The 20,106-nt window shown below is 45.7% G+C and overlaps 1 protein-coding gene across 3 annotated transcripts in view; it reads right to left on the reverse strand.

The window, feature by feature from the left end:
- Positions 1–20,106, reverse strand: part of HECTD1 (HECT domain E3 ubiquitin protein ligase 1) — a 121,275-nt gene that overhangs the window by 18,220 nt on the left and 82,949 nt on the right. The window contains exons 21-31 of one of the 3 annotated variants that reach the window (XM_069730376.1): positions 16,558–16,697; positions 15,119–15,442; positions 13,908–14,074; positions 12,752–12,928; positions 11,208–12,023; positions 10,710–10,928; positions 10,464–10,597; positions 10,229–10,385; positions 2,132–2,354; positions 1,799–1,853; positions 69–251 (exon numbers count right to left, since the gene is read on the reverse strand). In XM_069730376.1, coding sequence (XP_069586477.1) covers positions 69–251; positions 1,799–1,853; positions 2,132–2,354; positions 10,229–10,385; positions 10,464–10,597; positions 10,710–10,928; positions 11,208–12,023; positions 12,752–12,928; positions 13,908–14,074; positions 15,119–15,442; positions 16,558–16,697 — 2,595 coding nt within the window. The remainder of the gene's footprint in view (positions 1–68; positions 252–1,798; positions 1,854–2,131; positions 2,355–10,228; positions 10,386–10,463; positions 10,598–10,709; positions 10,929–11,207; positions 12,024–12,751; positions 12,929–13,907; positions 14,075–15,118; positions 15,443–16,557; positions 16,698–20,106) is intronic. The other 2 variants (XM_069730381.1, XM_069730391.1) reach the window with 2 other exon arrangements.

Genomic DNA, 20,106 nt, shown 5'->3' on the forward strand with positions numbered 1-20,106 from the left:
AGTAAAAACAGAAAACACACAAGCCAAGCATAAAACCAAAATGCCCAGCCACCCCAGCCCGGCTTTACTTTGTAAGCAGCGATAAGCTGGGAGCAGTTGCGGTTCTTTCGGATGCTCTTGTTAGTTCCAGTCAGTTTCCAGCGCCGCAAGAAGCTAGGATCTGCGTTCCTCTGCAGATAGGTGATCAGATCATTCTTTGGCAAGGCATCTGTGCCCAGTGACTGCTCCACATGTTCCACGGACCAGCAGCCCTGAAGAAGGGAACGCGGCATTAAGGGATATCTCAGCTCTGAATATCACAGCTGGACAGATCTGCTCTACTACTGGAAACTGAATGGAATTTGTTTTCGGGATGAAACTCCGTCCTATATCCAGTACCTCCTACCACTAAGCTAAAATGACAACAGTAATCAATGAAAGTGAAAAAGAGCAGCTGTGGAGGCTTTCAATACGTGAGGTACCACTAGGCTGCGTTCACACATTACATTTTCACTACGATAAGCGGCAAACACCAGTCCGGCAGAGGCAATGTGTGAACGGAGCCATTACTGGTTAGGTCAAGAAAGCTTTGTTAGTAGGAGTTATTGTGAGCACAATCATACCCACTCCTTTAGCCATCAATAAAAAAAAAATAGCAAAATGCTTTCTCTAATATAATTCTGCAAACTTTATGGCAAAATACTAACAACATGCTTTCATAAATTGAAGTATTAATTGATAAAATAAACTTAACAATATGCAAAGTGAATGAGCAAAAGAAAAATCTAAATTCAGTCAATATTTGGGGTCACCATCCTTTGTCTTCAAAACAGCATCAAAGCCTATGTACACAGTTATTGAAGGACCTCAGCAGGAGGTTGTTCCAAACATCTTGGAGAACTAACCACAGATCTGTGGATGTCACTTGTGCAAATCCTTCTGTCTCCCCATGTAATCCCACACTGACACAATGATATGAGATCAGGTCTCTGTGAGGGCAGGACCATCTTATCCAGGACCAGTGTACATCTTTATGCTGCAGATTGTAGTTAGAGAGGCTTCTGATCGGCTCCAAGTTTATTGCAGCAGAACAACGACCCCAAACATCCAGCCAATGTCATTAAGATCTGTCTTCAGACTAAAGAAAAACAACGAGTCCTGGAAGTGATGTTATTGGCATCACATCGTCTGTGTTGGATTACTTGGAGGGACAGAAAGATTTGCACAAGAGACATCCACAGAAGATCTGTGGTTAGTTCTCCAAGATGTTTGGAGCAACCTCCCTGCCGAGTTCTTTCAGAACAGCATCATTTCTTCTAGGTACATTTTAATGGGTGATCACAACAAATATTGATTTTATATACATTTTTCTTTTGCTCATTCACTGTATCAATTAACATGCGAACTATGAAAACACGTCCATTTTTTAAAACATTCTTATTTTGTAGCCAATTTTCCAAGATCCTGTATTGTCAGGAGGAGCTTTATCGCTGTGTATATGTCTAATAGGCCACATACAATTGATCTTTAGGCTTTTTATTATTTATAAATATATATATATACATTTTTTTTTACAGTGCTCTGTGCATAGGAAACCATAATAGACTAAGCTTTTTTAAACACAAAGCCTGTCAATACACATAGGCCCAGCACATGCCAAAACGATACTCTATGTACATACTGGGAGCCTGGGGGGCGATGGACACGAAGGCATACAACAAGGCCTCCACAATGTAGAATAAAGCTCTAATCTTATGCTAATGCAATCTTTAAGTATTACCATATAGTTAGTGTGAATGAGCAAAGTGCTGAAACTTACCATCCTGCCGGACTCCTTCAGCTTATCAGATTCCTTCATCTCCCTGTACATAATTCTGTATTATGGAATAAAGTGCAGATCGATTTACACACCCGACAATGAACAAATAATACTTTAGCACAGAGAATTATTTCTTATTAGCTGCATTCACATAATAATATTGCAACATAAACTACAGGAAACTACTAGACATGTTTTCTCCTATAAAACTACAAGATTGTGTTGCATAGTTTCACTGGCTGATCAGATGAATCAAGGAGTACAGCGACGCCCCCGCAAAGCATATGAAAGAAGAATACTGATCTGGTAACTCCTAACACAAGCCCTTCTTACGTGTATGTAGGCTCCCATATCCTCCTCAGTTTGTCAGATTTGATGGCTCCGTTACATGACAGCTGCAGCAGTTTCTGCACATAGTAGAAGATGGTGGAACGGAAATTGCTAAGTGGAAGCTCGACTTCACGTCCATTTCCTAGACCTGTCACTTTCAGAGTGAGAGCTAGCCTAGGAGCAGGAGCACATTCAACTTCTTCCAGGAGCTCCGAGTGGGGCGTACCTACAAATAATAGAAATATATATATCATGCCCTAATAGAAACATATACATCACTAGATGGTAGCCTGATTCGAACGCATCGGGTATTCTAGAATATTTATGTAGTTTATTTATGAAGATTTTAGAATAATACATTGAATTCACAGGATTCGGCCGGCCGCGACCAATTAGCATAGCACAGCCCACGTAGTATCTTGCACAGCCCACGTAGTATCTTGCACAGCCCACGTAGTATAGTGCACAGCCCACGTAGTATAGTGCACAGCCCACGTAGTATAGTGCACAGCCCACGTAGTATAGTGCACAGCCCACGTAGTATAGTGCACAGCCCACGTAGTATAGTGCACAGCCCACGTAGTATAGTGCACAGCCCACGTAGTATAGTGCACAGCCCACGTAGTATAGTGCACAGCCCACGTAGTATATTGCAATGTGGGCATCATATTCCTGTTAAAAAAAAATTAAAATAAAAAATAGTTATATACTCACCTTCCGTTGGCCCCGGGATCCAGGCAAAGCGTTTACCGATACTCCTCGCATGCTCCGGTCCCAAGAGTGCATTGCGGTCTCGCGAGATGATGACATAGCGGTCTCGCGAGACCGCTACTTCATCATCTCGCGAGATCGCCATGCATGGAGCGGACACCGGAGCGTCGCGAGGAGCGGGAAAGGCCTGTTCTGGATCAGAGGGGCCGACGGACGGTGAGTATATAACTATTTATTATTATTTTTAACATTAGATCTTTTTACTATTGATGCTGCATAGGCAGTATCAATAGTAAAAACGTTGGTCACACAGGATTAATAGCAGCATTAACGGAGTGCGTTACACCTCGGCATAACGCGGTCCGTTAACGCTGCCATTAACCCTGTGTGAGCACTGACTGGAGCGGAGTATGGAGCTGTGCCCGTCACTGATTGGTCGTGGCCTGTTTTGCTGTGACCAATCAGCGAATTGGGATTTCCGTTACAGACAGACAGGCAAAGACGGAAGTGACCCTTAGACAATTATATAGTAGATGCTCTGAGTGGGCCGTATGTGCAAATAATAATAGAAATATATATATATATATATCATGCCCTAATAGAAACATATCGTGCTCTCAGTGGTGTATGTACATGCAAATAATATAGGGATTTTTGTGTACTCACCGTAAAATCCTTTTCTCCGAGCCATTCATTGGGGGACACAGACCATGGGTGTATGCTGCGGCCACCAGGAGGCTGACACTAAGTAATACAAAGAAAGTTAGCTCCTCCCCTGCAGTATACACCCTCCTGCTGGCCCCCAGCTAACCAGTTCGGTGCAAAAGCAGTAGGAGATCAATTAGAACATATAAGCGTATAGCATGTCACAATATATAGGAGAGTATAACCTATCAAATGATAAAAACAAGTACAAACTAATAATAGGGAGGGAGCTGTGTCCCCCAATGAAGGGCTCGGAGAAAAGGATTTTACGGTACACAAAAATCCCTATTTCTCCTTCGCCTCATTGGGGGACACAGACCATGGGACATCCCAAAGCAGTCCCTGGGTGGGGACAACATCAGATCAGGCCGTGTAACCGCTACTGACAAGTGCGCCACCGTGGCCTGCAAAGTCCACCTGCCCAGACACACATCTGTGGAAGTGTGTGAATTATAGTGCTGCAAGAATGCCTGCGGACTGGAGGAATTTGTAAGCTTGCGGTCGTGCTTCCGACGTCTGGAGCCTAGAGCCCTCAGACAGGGAGAAAGGCTGTCATCTAGCACGGAAGGACTCCTGGATGGTGAAAAGAATCCACCAGGCTAACATGGCCGATGAAACGGTTAAACACTTCCTGTGACCGTCAGGAAGCCTACTTACCATCGAGAAGCCCAAGTAAAGTGTCCAACCTTCGGAAGGACGCCGTCCTCGATACGTACCCGCTCGGAGCACTTACTTCTTCCAGATTATGAAGAACCCCTTCCGTCTTGTGGACTGAAGCCGAAGGAGATGAGAGGACGATGCTCCTGCAACAGTGGGAATACAAAACCACCTTGGCAACGAGGGAAGGGGATGGCTTGAGGGCAACCTTGCTTTGATGGTAATAAGAAAAAGAGACTGAAAGAAAACAGAGCGGCGAGCTCTGAAGACTCATCCGGATGACAAGAACGCAGAGAAAAAAGGGGAGTGACCTTCCCTGATAGTAAAGTCTTTCTGGATCGAAAAAGGAGTCTACTGTAAGATCCCCAGGACCATTAAGGTCTCACAGATCTATAGGTACGCGGTAGGGAAGAACTACAGGTGAAAGCTCCCTGCGAGAAAGACCATATTTCCAGTTTTGTTGAACTAAGACGGAAAAATACTAGCACCGCAAGTGAGAAAACCTGACATGGTCAGTGCGGGTCTCCTGGGATCACTGGGGCCCTTTCTGCTTCCAAAAGGACCTTAGACGTAGTGAAGAGGGGTTATGGAAATTGGTACCATGGAAGAACCGAGCATGCACTGCGATGGTCTCTGATCTCGAGGTCAACCCATGAACTGGAGTACATTGGCGTTCAGCTTGGACGCCATCCGACCTACAACTGGAGTACTCCAGTGAAGGCAGATCTGAAGGAAGACTTCCGAGTGAAGTTCCCACTCACTTGAGGAGAAACCCTGACGGCTGAATATGTCAGCCGCCCAGTGTTCTACTCCAGGGATATGTACTGTTGAGATCATCGAATGATAGATCCCGGCCCATCAGAGAGTGCGAGGTACCTCGGCCATGGCGCTTGACTGTGGGTACCTGCTAGATGATTGACGTATGGTACAGCCGTGGCATTATCCAATTGAAGACGGATGGTTGATCCATCTAAAGACAGTGGACCTGCTGTAGGATTAGCCGTACCGTTCCGATGTCCAGGGAATGATCGGGAGAAGAAGACTGGCATCGGTATTCCCTAATAACCATTGGACCAGGAGAAGGCTCTGGATGAGGATGGAGCTTAGAGACTAACTTTGAAAGCCTGATTCACTTGCTGAAAACGAGAGGAGCGAAAGATACTTCTTCCATTGTCGACTTTTTCCTCAGAACCCTCCTAGCGAATTGAATGAACCGAGGGAATGAGTGATCAAGTGCACAAGCTCCCTGTTGAAGGGCCACGACCTTGACTCGAGAGAGAATCAACATCCTTCTTGTGCAGGATCATCCTCAGAGGATCTGCTGGGCTGGGAATGAGGAAAAAACTTGTCTGAGTTTAGCTGCTAGCCCAAGTGAGAGGGTATTGCAAGTGATATAGACGACTCAGCGTAGTCCTTGAAGAGCGGCTAGAAAGTCGATCAAGTAGGGCAGGACGACCATGCTTCTAGGATGCAAGAAGCACATGACCACCGCTATGACTCTTGCGACCACTCTGGTGCGGTAGCCAGGCCGAAGGGCAAGATCGTGACTTGAAAATGCTGTTCGCGAATGGAAAGGCGAAGAGATTATTGTAGAGGGGAAAAAATAGGCATGTGAGGGTAAGCATCCCGAATGTCGATGGCTGAGCGGAACTCCATCTGAAAAAGGAGGACCCTGTGAAAGGTTGTTAGAAGTTTGAGGTCCAGGAATGATCTTACTTTTCGTTGCTTCCTTTTTGAAACCAAGATTCCTTAGATCTAGACTGTCCTGGACAACGCTTCCACTGCTGGGTCTGTAGAAAAGACACGATCCCTTGTTAGTCTCCCGCTCAGAAGATTTGATTTGAATCGAAGTAGTTAAGGTCTCTGACCAGGAGACTATTGGTCAGGCAACTCATGTGGTGGAGAGCGCTGAACCCGAAACCACAAGACGGAACGCACCAGATTTGCTATCTGACCGTCTGTGGTATTTTAATTGATGATACATCGGGCGGAGATACTGGTAGGTATACCACAAGAAATTCTACCCGATTAGTCTGCCAAGTGGCAAAAAACGGGGCTGCAACCAGCAGGTCTCTTGCCAACGTCGTGCAGAGTAGAAAATTAGGAACCCTCGATCCATCATCCTCTTAACAGGGACGTGGAGAGGGATCGTCCGCTTTCTTGCATCATCCGCTAAATAGTGGTGATACAAAGGGGGGTGCTCGGACGCCAAAAATATGTGCCTCTGTACATCCCCAGAGTTGAGGTCCCCGGGTGGACAGGACAGGTTGTCTGGCGTTAGGCCTGGATGCAGAAGAGGATACATGGAGGCGACACTGCATGTGTTCGTGTGTTGAAGATGTGGGGGGGGAGGGGATCGGTGCCTTTTAAAGGACCCGTCGCCCATAAAAAACAGACCAGGTATGGCAACCTACTTAGAGGCTTCTGTCCAGTGAATCACTCGTCAATTTGTTGATGGTATAAATAGGAGAGTCCCTCTTTTGCTGAAGCTCTGGCAATCCAAGGCAATATGCGATCCATATTCAGCGTTGTTCTCAACAAATCATAGGGGAGAGATCAGGAAAAGAAAACTTCCGTTTTCTAGACGCCTGTACGAATTCCTAGAACACTTGCGGCCCCTGCTAGCCGACGGCTCCCATGTAGGAGAGGGACCATGTATATCGGTCCTGCGAGCACTCCGAGCCACAGAGGATTCACAGATGGATTCCATCTCTTGTCAGAGAAACCATGGGTTGCGGTTAGGGGATGAGCGGCGGAAGGCTCCAGAGCTCAGTTAGGGTGACCAGCCACGGATTGATGATGTGCTCTTGAGACCAGTAAATACTGGTCATGCGCCTTTAAGACCAGGGAATACTGGTCATGTGCCTTTAAGAACCAGGGCCTACTGGTGATGTGCCTTTAAGAACCAAGACATACTTGTCATGTACCTTTAAATCGAGGACATACTGGTCATGTGCCTTTAAAACCAGGGCATACTGGTCATGTGCCTTTAAGTGTGGGGCATACTGGTCATATGCCTTTAAGACCAGGGCATACTGGTCATGTGCTTTTACGACCAGGGCATACTGGTCATGTGCCCTTAAGACCAGGTGATATTGGTCACGTGCCTTTAAGACCAGGGCATACTGGTCATGTTCCTTTAAAACCAGGGCATACTGGTCATGTTCCTTTAAAACCAGGGCATACTGGTCATGTGCCTTTAAGACCAGGGCCTACTGGTCACGTGCCCTTAAGACCAGGGGATATTGGTCACGTGCCCTTAAGACCAGGGCATACTGGTCATGTTCCTTTAAAACCAGGGCATACTGGTCATGTGCCTTTAAGACCAGGGCCTACTGGTCACATGCCTTTGAGACCAGGTAATACTGGACATGTGCCCTTAAGACCAAGGAATACTGTTCATGCGCCTTTAAGACCAGGGAATACTGGTCACGTGCCTTTAAGACCAGGAATACTGGTCATGTGCCTTTAAGACCAGGAATACTGGTCATGTGCCTTTAAGACCGGGGCATTTTTCAAAGATTATGCCAGAGGTGAAGCCCCTTGAGGGGAACCAGGTACTCTGGGGAGAGCCGGGATCGGCGGCGGCGGAGGGCTCCTGAGCTCATTTGAACTAAGTACTCTGTGGAAGGTGACCGGCTCCTGGCTGGTCATGACTTAAAGAGCAGAGAATGCTGGTAATGTGCCCCTTTTTAAAAACTAGGGAACCTTTAAGGCCAGGGGATGCTGGTCATGTGTTAAAGCCAGGGAAAGCTGGACATGTACCTATAAGGGGCATGTGTCTTCAAGGCCAGGGAATGCGGTCATGTACCCTTAAGACCTGTGCCTTTAAGACCAGAGGCTGCTGGAGAGATTGCAGGTGTTAAGTATTAAAAAAGAGGGAACGCTAGTCCCTTTATGCTGCCGGGGTGCGTGCGGGGGAGGGGTGCGGAGGGAGGATTCTCCTCAGCGAGATTCTGAGTCCCCCGTCTGGAATAGCGCTGTGTTCAGAGCTGAGTACCGCCGGTGCGATGCAGCAGCCACTTCCGGATGAGCTCGTGTCCGGAAATGGCAGGAGGATGAAGATGGCCGCCGAGAATAGAGCTCTCGTCCTGAATGAGAGGCGCCTGAATAGGGGGGGGGGGGGCGGAGCCTAAAGAGTTCCGGGTTGCGGCCTACACAAACCCGAAGCCGGGGGCTAAATTTTTGAAGCCAGCCGGCGCCGAACAAGGGAATAAACCGCCAGATGCGCAGAGCCCTCCAACCGCTCGAGTCCCAGCACTTACCCCAGTATGCAGCTTTGTTCAGCAGGTCAGAGGTTGAGAAAAGATCCTGTGCTGTTGCTGCTGTTTGGACGGTGCAGGGATAAGAAAAGTCCTCAATCCATCGTTCCTTTAGCAGGGAGGTGGAGAGGAACCGTCCGCCTCCGTGTACCATCCGCTCTTAATAGTGGGGGTGCAGTGGGGGCTGCTCGGACGCCACGCTGAAAAGTGTCTCTGTACAGCCGAGGGTAAAACCTGGTGGGCAGGGCTGCATGTCCGGCAATAGGCCTGGCTGCAGAAGAGGATACTGAAGGTGAAACTCTAGTGCTCGTCTGATAAGGGAGGGGGGAGATCGGTGCCCTAGAAGGGGCCCGTCGCCCCTAAAATCAGCTCAGGCAGTGGCTTCCCACGTCGCAGGAGAGGATACGGAGAGGTGAAACTCCCGTGCTCGCCTGTTGTTGGTTTGGGGGAGATCGGAACATGAAAGAATCCGTCGCCCCCTTCGTCCGTTGTAAAAGGTTAAAGTGAAAAGAGTTCTTTGGGTCTGAATAGCAGACCCGTCCTTGTGCCTCCTAGGGACACTAAGCAAGAACTGGTTAGCTGGGGGCCAGCAGGAGGGTGTATACTGCAGGGGAGGAGCGGAGAGCCAGCAGGAGGGTGTATACTGCAGGGGAGGAGCTAACTTTCTTTGTATCACTTAGTGTCAGCCTCCTGGTGGCAGCAGCATACACCCACGGTCTGTGTCCCCCAATGAGGCGAAGGAGAAAATAGAGATATACATATTTCTATTAGGGATAGAGATATATATATATATATATATATATATATATATATATATATATATATATATATATATATATATATATATATATATATAAAATCTGTGAGTGGGGAGTACCTGCACAATAATATTACAAATATATATATATATACACCATATGGTTATAATGAAGCTTCTCATTCTGAAGAACAATCTGCATTCACAGCAATATTCTATTTCGTGCATGTTACATTTTTTTGATAGGTGCAGCCTTTACAGATGCGACAATACTAAATAAGCTTATTTTAATTTCTGACAATGAAAAGGTAGGAGTGTCATTTATTTTATTTTTCAGACCCCCATAAGGGACTTGGAACCTGTGATTGTTTTATCTCTTGCGCTATATACTATGGTACTACTGTATTGAAGTATATAGTTGGGCATAACAAAATTTTTGAAGGGTAGCCATGGGAGCCCTCAACAGGACCCTGCCTGCTATGACATCCCATCAGCACAGCGTCATTAGGGGCCAATAGGAATAGGCGTATATGCACTCTGCAAACGCTGCATTTAAGTGTGGCGGTCAATGATAGACACTGGCATTTAAATGGTTAAACAGCAGAATGCTCTAGTCACTGCTGTTCTAGGCAGAGGTTGGCTGTGTAACCCAGCCGGCATCTCTCAGACCCTGAGCCCGCTCGACATATGGTGACCCGACATAGGACGTACTATTACTCCTTACGTCAGAAAGGGGTATCGTATTCACTCACGTGTTTTTTCATACTATACGAAAAATAGTGGGGCAAATGCTTTCTCTGTAGGGGGTCATACAACACAAACGATTGAGGTCCTAAAACAATAGCCATTATGGCCACAGTGGAAGCTGGACGCAGTTATATAAATATAAAGAGGCAAATCAACCAAAACGTCACCCATGTTCGGAATATCTGTCCAGCGTTCTTGTCCACATCAATGTCACAGCATTATCTAGGCAACAAAAAACTGTATTCCCAATCTGGTACCCACCTGGAGCCGGTATCTCCAGGTCTGTGGTCTGCTGAACATTCGTTCTTCCAGGACGAGGATCAAAGGCTGGTACCAGAGCAGAGAACTGCCTTTTCAGTACATAGTCATCATCCCATGTTCTACGGCGGCCACCTTTAGTTTCATATTCTTCTTCCTCCTGACCACAAAGAAGAATGTCAGATCCAAACACTGAATACTACCATAACTAAACCATCAGCTACAGAGGACAGCTAACCATGACTTCTTCATACTCCTGTTCTTCCTGGTTGTCATCTTCATTTTCATCATCTTCTTCATCAGGCTCTGGTAGGTCCTCATCATCATCCAGCTCAGCCAGAAGAGTGCTGGCCCGACAGCTGTCCAGGAAATCTGCAGAGCACAAGATCAGGAAGAAGTAGGAAACCCCATTAACCACATGAAAATTGAGACCCCTTCAATAAAACATGTATTACTTAGTTCTCCATTGTGATCAACATCTTACCATAAAGTGAATATTCAGCCTCCTGGCCGGTGTCACTCTCGCTGGATGTGGATGTTAGGCTAGTTGTTAGGGTATTGCTGAGGGACTGACCAACAGAAAGGCCAGTGGTGGCTGTGGCCACATTGCTGCTGGTAACACTGGAAGTCGACATTGTAACAGTGGATGTGGTTCCAGTTGTGGTCAAATTTGGGAAACTCTGTGCGCCCATAAGCGGAGAGGCTGAAGGAGAAAACAAAACATGTTTACAGATCAGAGTATTCCATTAAGGGGACGGTACCTATCCAGAGGTGATGACCCCCAGCAATCAGCAGGTTAAGGGTCTTCTGTCTGAATGGTGGGTCAGGCGAGAAGGACTATGGCTGACTACAGCGCTCTGCTCGTCCCATACACTTTGAATAGAGCGCATGTGTTCCATTCACACCGGAGACTCTAGACCCCTATCCTCCTATCAGTGAGGGTCCTAGCAATCAGCAAGTGAATAGGTAATCTGATACTCACTGGCAGAGCTCACCGCGTTGCGTCCCAGAGTGTTGGTGTTGTTATCACTGCTGCTTCGACTGAGGTTCATGTTATTGGTGGCGTTTGTCCTTGCAATGTTTGCAACCCTCCTTACAAAGGATTCCAGGCTGGACGTCTCCCGTGAGGACAGGTTGGGAACGCTGGCACTAGAACTCATTGGAGCGCCAGCAGCGAGCAGAGAACTGACCGACAGCCGGTTGCTAGCGGAGGACCCCAGCGGTCTTGGAACGGCCGCCTCTTTATTGCTGAGCTCTGACACAGAGCTGACATCGGGAGAGCTGATGCTCACCATGCCCATCGATATAGCAGGTGCGTCACCGGTCTTCCTCTCGCCTTCACCCACCTGATCGCCTTCACCCACCTGATCTCCTCCCGGTGGGCATGCGGAAGAGCCAGAAGCTGCCGGGTTAGAAGACAGCACAAGGATTGCATCATGGTGCAGGTCAGAGCCTGGTTCCTCTACCCTTCTCTCTGTCTTGGCACAGGTCACACTGGCATCGCTGCTACTTGCCACACTGCAGACAGAGCTGCTGCTCCCTTTGCGACTGCAGGAACCAGTCACACCTCCAGCAACTGTGCAAGTTGAAGAGGAATGGGGAGGCGCTTTGTCAGGACAGTTGTTTTTCACCAAGCTGCTCCAGGAAGGTGGTGTGCCTGCAACAGTGGATGAAACAGGTTTGGATGACGCCGCAGATTCTGGGTCATAACCTGGGGCCAGCTTCAGGTCAAATTTTCCTTCCGCGCCCATGCGGTAAGAATTAGAGCCACCGGCATCCCATATGACATCAATCCAGCCTGGAAAGGGATAGTAGCGTGTAAGACGGAAGAGCAGACAGCAAAAAAGATCTGATTGGAATCAGGCAGAGAAAAAGCCGTAGCAAGCCACAAACCCTTCCAAACTAGCCCACGGGATCACACACCCACTAGACAACACATGCACAAAAGCCGCATATTCGTTATATTATCAGTGGGAAGTGTCAGATTTTGTGAACTGGTGGAAGAAAATGGATCAAACAAAGCTCTAATTTCACGTAAGATGGATTTTACTACAGAAAAAAAAATGTGTTTTAAATTTAATTTTTATTAAAAACAAAGCAGCAAAAAGAATCAAGAAACTGAAGAAAGACGGGAAGATGGATGCTTTAAGATGTTCGGCCAGTCCACACCATACAGGTAAGTAACAACTCGGATCTGTCACCATACAAACAACACAGGCATAATCCATTGGGAACTTTTCTCTTACGAATAAATAAATGATCATTTTAGGAGTCCAGCGGTTTAATACACTCACTTTAAATTTGAGAGCCATGTGGCCATTCAGACATGGATTTTCAAAGTAAGCACACCAGCCTCATTGGGTCCAACAGGTCTATTTAGTACTGAATTCTGTTTGTATTGTAAAATCTGGTGACAGAGCCACTTTAAAGTTTGGTAAGTCAGTAGTGCATCACTCTTGTTTCAAACCAACAGAAAAAGCAAGCACTTGGCGTGCGGAGCTTAGATACAGTAAGTGGGATACATACCATTATGCAAATCTCCAGTGACCGTGCCCTCTCCCTGAGCACTGCCGTCCTGGTCTCTCCATTTCCAATCTATGCCACGAATAACTCTTGCTCCGGGCACCATGTATTTCAGAACCTGGGAGCGCACAAGACGTCTCTGGCGTCTCAGGTTAGCTTCTGCTTCTTTGGCTGCTTTGCCTGGGCAGATGGAAAAAAATTAGAGTAATAATTAAGAAGTTCTTTTAACGACTTTGAAAAAAACCAAAAAAAACCATTAATGCTCTAATTATAGGGACAAGTGGCAAATGGGTGAAGAAAGAAATGTCAACCTGACAGATGTTCTAGGACACTTCTGTTCTGACACCTATCCTCACATAGCTTTACAAGACCCAGCACATCCATAAGTCTGCTTATGTGGTGTGGCACTAGCAGGGTACAAGCGGTTCCCTTACCCCGGTCCACAAGCAGTTACTGATAAGAAATGTATCACTGTAGGGAAATAGGGATTTATTGTATCCTTTTATTGCATCAATAACTCTCTTGTTGATGCTTAAAAAGGAATCCATCACTAGGTTTTTGCCACAAATCTGAGAGAGAGACCCAGATTCCCGTGATGTGTCACTTACTGGGCTGCCTGCTGCAGTTTGGATAAAATCACTATCTGCTGCAGATCTAGTAGGGCTTGCAATGCTGAGCTGTGTATAACCCCGCCCACGCCCCTGATAGGTAGCTTTCTGCCTATGCACAATGTAAGCAGAGAGCCTATGTAAGTATCTTCATTTTAACTTATCTAGAGCAGTAGTGCAATTCCACTGTCATATATTCCAGGATAACATACTATAGCGTTACTGAGTGCTACTTTAATTTGCTAGATATATACAGTGACTCTCTTGGCTTACACCTGTTAACACTTGTTTTTCTGTTTGGACGTGATGGTCAGTCTTTTGATATTTGTATCACAGGCAATGCCAAGCGGTGGATAATCCTTAAAATGTCTAATTATTCTGACAGCAGCCTGTAGTTCAAAATAGTCACTGAACTAGTCAGATTGACGTAAGAAGTACATGAATGGCGCTGGTTTACACTGGACCACTTTACGTAAGGTGTCATTTACATGTATGTGTGTATGTAAAAGCATTGCATGCAGTTCTCATTAACTAGACATTTGCCAACATACCCAGCTGGTCTTCACACACTCCAGTAACAGTGCCATACAATTCAAAGCCGGAGAGGGAAAGGTAATGGGTCTGCCCGCTGGCATTTTTCCCAGCCTGTTTGATTCGCACGTGCCGCCAACCCTGCTTCTCCTCTCTTGGTGGGTCCAGTGGCCATGTGGCAGTGGAACTTAAAGGAAACAAGTAGTAAGTCATTGAGGTGTTATAACATAGCGATCACGGGGAACGTTCGCGTGTACTGTATACAGAGAGGCTATATGGACTCTGGTTCAAGGCTGCTCCTCTGCAGGGGCTCCGCTGCGGCCGCTGATTGGCTGCAGCCATTAGGTGACATTGTTTATGCGAAGAGACCCGTAGGAGACACAGAACCCAGTTTGGAGGCAAAGCATCAGTCGGGGAGGGGAGGACAGGTTTTTTTTAAATTCTTTATTCCCCAACCTTGTACCCATAATCTATTAGTTGTAAAGTAGAGGAAAACCCCATTTAAAAGGGATCCTGATAACACCATGATCCTGTAGATATAAAGTTAGGCTGCAAGTTAATAGCTTAAGAAAGGAGCCTGGATGCTGAACTGAAAGTGCGGCACATACCAGAGAACAAAAGGAGACGCCAGATTTCAGTCATCCTGATCCGCAGGCAGAATGAAATCAGACACTGGCTGTATGATTCCAGCCATGTAGGTTTAACTCGGAAACAACACAGTACTTCAGATAATCATGCTTAAAAGCTGCTGGAGACCGAGCCGCATGGGAGTCTAATCAGACTGGAGGGTCCCCGGCGGCTTCTGCCCATCCATTCCCTTTGAATGACAGATGTCTCTCCGCATGCGTGTATAGGGGCAGGCCTGTCAGTCATTAACAGCGGGTGGAGAGAAGCCACCAGGGAACTGTCCTACCGACTACACTCCCATGTGGCTCGGACCCCGGCAGATATTACATTGTTTTTCTAAGAAAGAATGCAGTGTTTCACAGCTAAACCAGTATGTTGTCTGATAAATGCTGCCGGATCCACGGGCAGCATGTATGAGCTGTCCGGTTCCCTTTAACCTGCAGATGAACCCTGTAGCTACAGGTATAAAGAATTATTTCAATGTGATATGTTCCCCTCTAAGCCTAGTTTTCAGCAAAGCCATCTTATGTATGCAGCTATACAGTTAATTGTTAAAATAAAAAAAAAATCTATAAAACTATCACTTGTGAAAATCCATAACTACCCTGGTTCATTAAGGCTGCAGTCATCTACATGGGTATATAAAGTTGTCCAGTTCTGTCCATCCTTGGACACTTGGAAGACCCAATTCCGAAGAGCAGAACGGCCATAACCGCGGGCATGGCGCAGAGTATAGGCAGATGGGACAATCCATAATCCAAGATCGATGGCAAACCACGCGCTCTTGTCATCATTAGTATGGCAATTTAGGGCAGAACCATCACGACTCAAGATGTCTTCAAGTCGTCCATATGGCAGGTTACGTCCTTCAGATGAGGTTACTACCACCAAGCCATAGGCAGCTGGATTCACCCACTCATACGCTGTCCTGTAACAGACATCACAAACAATCAAAAGTTAAAGATTTAATTAACATGCGACATCCAGAAGTACAAGAAAACAGTTTGTGTGCCTAAAGGTACCTTCACACATAACGATATTGTTAACGATATCGTTGCTTTTTGTGACGTAGCAACGATATCGTTAATGAAATCGTTATGTGTGACAGCGACCAACGATCAGGCCCCTGCTGGGAGATCGTTGGTCGCTGAAGAAAGTCCAGAACTTTATTTCGTCGCTGGACTCCCTGCTGACATCGCTGGATCGGTGTGTGTGACACCGATCCAGCGATGTCTTCACTGGTAACCAGGGTAAACATCGGGTAACTAAGCGCAGGGCCGCGCTTAGTAACCCGATGTTTACCCTGGTTACCATCCTAAAAGTAAAAAAAAAACAAACACTACATACTTACCTACCGCTGTCTGTCCTCCAGCGCTGTGCTCTGCTCTCCTCCTGTACTGGCTGTGAGCGTCGGTCAGCCGGAAAGCAGAGCGGTGACGGTAGGTAAGTATGTAGTGTTTGTTTTTTTTTTACTTTTAGGATGGTAACCAGGGTAAACATCGGGTTACTAAGTGCGGCCCTGCGCTTAGTTACCCGATGTTTACCCTGGTTACCGGCATCGTTGGTCGCTGGAGAGCGGTCTGTGTGACAGCTCTCCAGCGACCAAACAGTGACGCTGCAGCGATCCGGATCGTTGTCGGTATCGCTGCAGCGTCGCTAAATGTGAAGGGGCCTTTAAGTCTATTGCACAATTAGACTTTTTTTTCACTAGCCAACAGTTCATAAATGGCTACGAAGATTATATATATATACATACATACACACACACACACACACACACACACACATACACACACACACACACACACACACACACACACACATATATACGCAGATGAAAAATATAAAATGACAAATTACTTTAAAGACTTGGTTTCTAAAAAAAAATTGTGGCTTTGTTTTTTTAAGTCTTTAGGATCATCATTCTTCTATATTTAAGTAGAAGAGTGTTACAAATACAAACGTCATTGAGAACTGAATAGGTTATGCGAACTCATCCAAACAAACTTGTGCAGATAGAAATCTGTAAAATGAATTACTTACTTTGCATTTGTTCCAATCCAATACATGATCCCATTGTCGTCGAAGTTGTGCTGGTGTCGGAATATGCAGCTCTGCCCTTCCCGCAGCTTGCGCACGAACACAAAGGACGAGCGATCAAAGTCATACCATTGTTTAGCCACCTGTAAAAGGTCACAAAGTAACAATTAGGAGTGAATCTAATATAGGATTGCTGGGATTACACAATGGCAAGTCCAAATCTTCAGGAGAAGGAAAAAAAACAAAAACCAGCAGTCCCATGAGTGATATGTATAATCTATGTGGGCGCTTTCATATGTCTTGCACTGAGGAGAGGCTTCCGTCGGGCCACTCTGTGATAAAGGCCAGACTGGTGGAGGGCTGCAGTCATAGTTGACTTTGTGGAACTTTCTCCCATCTCCCTACTGCATCTCTGGAGCTCAGCCACATTGATCTTGGGGTTCTTCTTTACCTCTCTCACCAAGGCTCTTCTCCCACGATTGCTCAGTTTGGCTGCACAGCCCGGTCTAGGAAGACTTCTGGTGGTCCCAAACTTCTTCCATTTAAGGATTATGTAGGCCACTGTGCTCTTAGGAACCTTGAGTACTGCAGAAATTCTGTTGTAACCTTGGCCAAATCTGTGCCTTGCCACAATTCTGTCTCTGAGCTCCTTGGCCAGTTCCTTTGACCTCATGATTCTCATTTGGTCTGACATGTACTGTGAGCTGTGAGGTCTTATATAGACAGGTGTGTGCCTTTCCAAATCAAGTCCTATCAGTTTAATTAAGCACAGCTGGACTCCAATGAAGGAGAAGAACCATCTCAAGGAGGATCACAAGGAAATGGACAGCATGTGACTTAAATATGAGTGTCTAAGAAAAGGGTCTGAATACTTATGACCATGTGATATTTCAGTTTTTGATTCTTCTTGCATTTGCAAAAATTTCGACATTTCTGTTTTTTTGTCAAGATAGGGTGCAGAGTGTACATTAATGTGAAAAAAATAACTTTTTTGAATTTACCAAATGGCTGCATTGAAACAAAGAGTGAAAAATGTAAAGGGGTCTGAATACTTTCGGTGTTCAGCGTACAGCACAGGACAAATGTGATCTCAAATGTTATGTAAAACATTCATAATAAAATCTTCAAATCAATCCACAAAAAAAAGCAAGTACCCCACTCACTGTGGTCCATCATCTGTCACTGGAAATATGGGGGGCTTCAATATAACTGGTAGTAAAAAATCTCTGGAAATGAAAAATGGCTCCTCCCCCGCAAGAGAAATCCAGTCAATTCTGCACTCCCAAATCTAAATGCCCCTCTGCATTCTGAGCCCCACAGTGTGCCTAAACCACATTTAGTGTCTACACGTTTGGCATTTCTATAGCGATGAGTGCCCACCTAATTTACAGGTCTGTATCTCCAGAAGCACGAACTGGGCACAATGTACTGGTCACTACAGCGTACTGGTCACTACAGAGGCAGATTTGCAATTTTCACTCTGCAACATCCACTGCTTGTTTCTGGAAAACACCCATGTAGTCAAAATTATTACTACATCTGTAGATAAATTCCCAAAGGGGTATCAAGTCCCCTCTATAATTTGTAAAGCGCTGCGGAATATGTTGGCGCTATATAAATAAAAATTATTATTATTATTATTACGTAATTTCCAAAATGGGGTCACTTGAAGGGGGATTCTGCTTTTTTAATTCTTAGGAGTTCTGCATATGGAATATGCAAAGTATTCTAGGAAAATCTGTATTCCAGGAAGCAAAGAGCGCTCCATTCCTCCCAAGTCTCTCCATATGGCTAAGTAGTACTCTACAACCACATATGGGGTATTGCCACGTTCAATAGAAATAGTGGGACAAATTATGGTGTAAACCAAAAGAAAACAAGGATCCCTAAAATAATTTATTTTAGGGATCCTTGTTTTCTTTTGGTTTACATAATTTCTAGGATTCCGGCTTACTATATTCTGTTTTTTTTTCGACAAATTATGGTGCCATTTTTACTCATTTCCCTTGTGAAAATGTAAAATCTGGAGCTAAAACTAAAGTTTGGTGATAAAAATGTAATTATGTTTTCTTCACTGCCCAATGGTATAAAATTCTGTGACACACCTGTAGTGTCAAAATGATCACTGCACCCCTAGATAAATTAATTGAGAAGTGTAGTTTGTAAAATGGGGGGTTCTGTTGTTCTTGCACCTCAGGGGGGTGTAGATTTCTTGTAATCCTATTCCCCAATTTGGATTTTCGAACCACAGATGAATCCTGTTTATCTAAACTGGATAACGTTTTTAGTCATTTCAATTTACAGGCACCTGATGTCGCTCACAGGGAGTCCTTAAAGATGTTTGGTGGAACCAGGCATCTTTGGAAAATTATGTCAGAAACAAAAGGATTCCTCGTGGTCTCCATATACAAGTTTTTCCTGCATATGCTATTGATGACATTGCATTTAAAACAAAATGGGAAGAATCCTGTACAGTATATTCTACTAAATTTTCACATAAATGCTAGTTACCTCTTTGGAACGAAAAATATCTACATTACAGCAACTACTGACTTCTGATCTTTCCTCGGAAGAAGTGGAAACTTTCAAAAAAAGAATTGGGTACTAGTGTGGATGAATGTGACAAAGAACTCCAATCAGCTAAAGGCCCCTTCACATTAAGCGACGCTGCAACGATACCGACAACGATCCGGATCACTGCAGCGTCGCTGTTTGGTCGCTGGAGAGCTGTCACACAGACCGCTCTCCAGCGACCAACGATGCCGGTAACCAGGGTAAACATCGGGTAACTAAGCGCAGGGCCGCGCTTAGTAACCCGATGTTTACCCTGGTTACCTTCCTAAAAGTAAAAAAAAACAAACACTACATACTTACCTACCGCTGTCTGTCCTCCAGCGCTGTGCTCTGCACTCCTCCTGTACTGGCTGTGAGCGTCGGTCAGCCGGAAAGCAGAGCGGTGACGTCACCGCTCTGCTTTCCGGCCGCTGTGCTCACAGCCAGTACAGGAGGAGTGCAGAGAAGCTGAGCGCCGGGGACAGACAGCGGTAGGTAAGTATGTAGTGTTTGTTTTTTTTTACTTTTAGGAAGGTAACCAGGGTAAACATCGGGTTACTAAGCGCGGCCCTGCGCTTAGTTACCCGATGTTTACCCTGGTTACCGGCACCGTTGGTCGCTGGAGAGCTGTCTGTGTGACAGCTCTCCAGCGACCAAACAGCGACGCTGCAGCGATCCGGATAGTTGTCGGTATCGCTGCAGCGTCGCTTAATGTGAAGGGGCCTTAAGTGACGTGATCCTGGATCTAAGATAAGAAGTTTATACAGCATAAGGGAACAATAGTGAAACATTCATTGAACAAACTTTCTTGGGTAGATTTTCCAAAGCCCCGTAAATTCATGTCATAACATTTTTGAAGCCTGTTCTCGAGAAGTAAAGGGCTTCATAGAAACTTTATCAGTGCTCCGAGATGCCCTTACAGAAGGTCTGAAAATATTCTAAGCAAAATGACTGATGGGAACAGCAGTATAGAAGCTAAAAGGGAACAGGTCATGATGA

This window comes from Ranitomeya imitator, chromosome 1 (assembly GCF_032444005.1).
Source record: "Ranitomeya imitator isolate aRanImi1 chromosome 1, aRanImi1.pri, whole genome shotgun sequence".
Taxonomy (NCBI): Eukaryota; Metazoa; Chordata; class Amphibia; order Anura; family Dendrobatidae; genus Ranitomeya; species Ranitomeya imitator.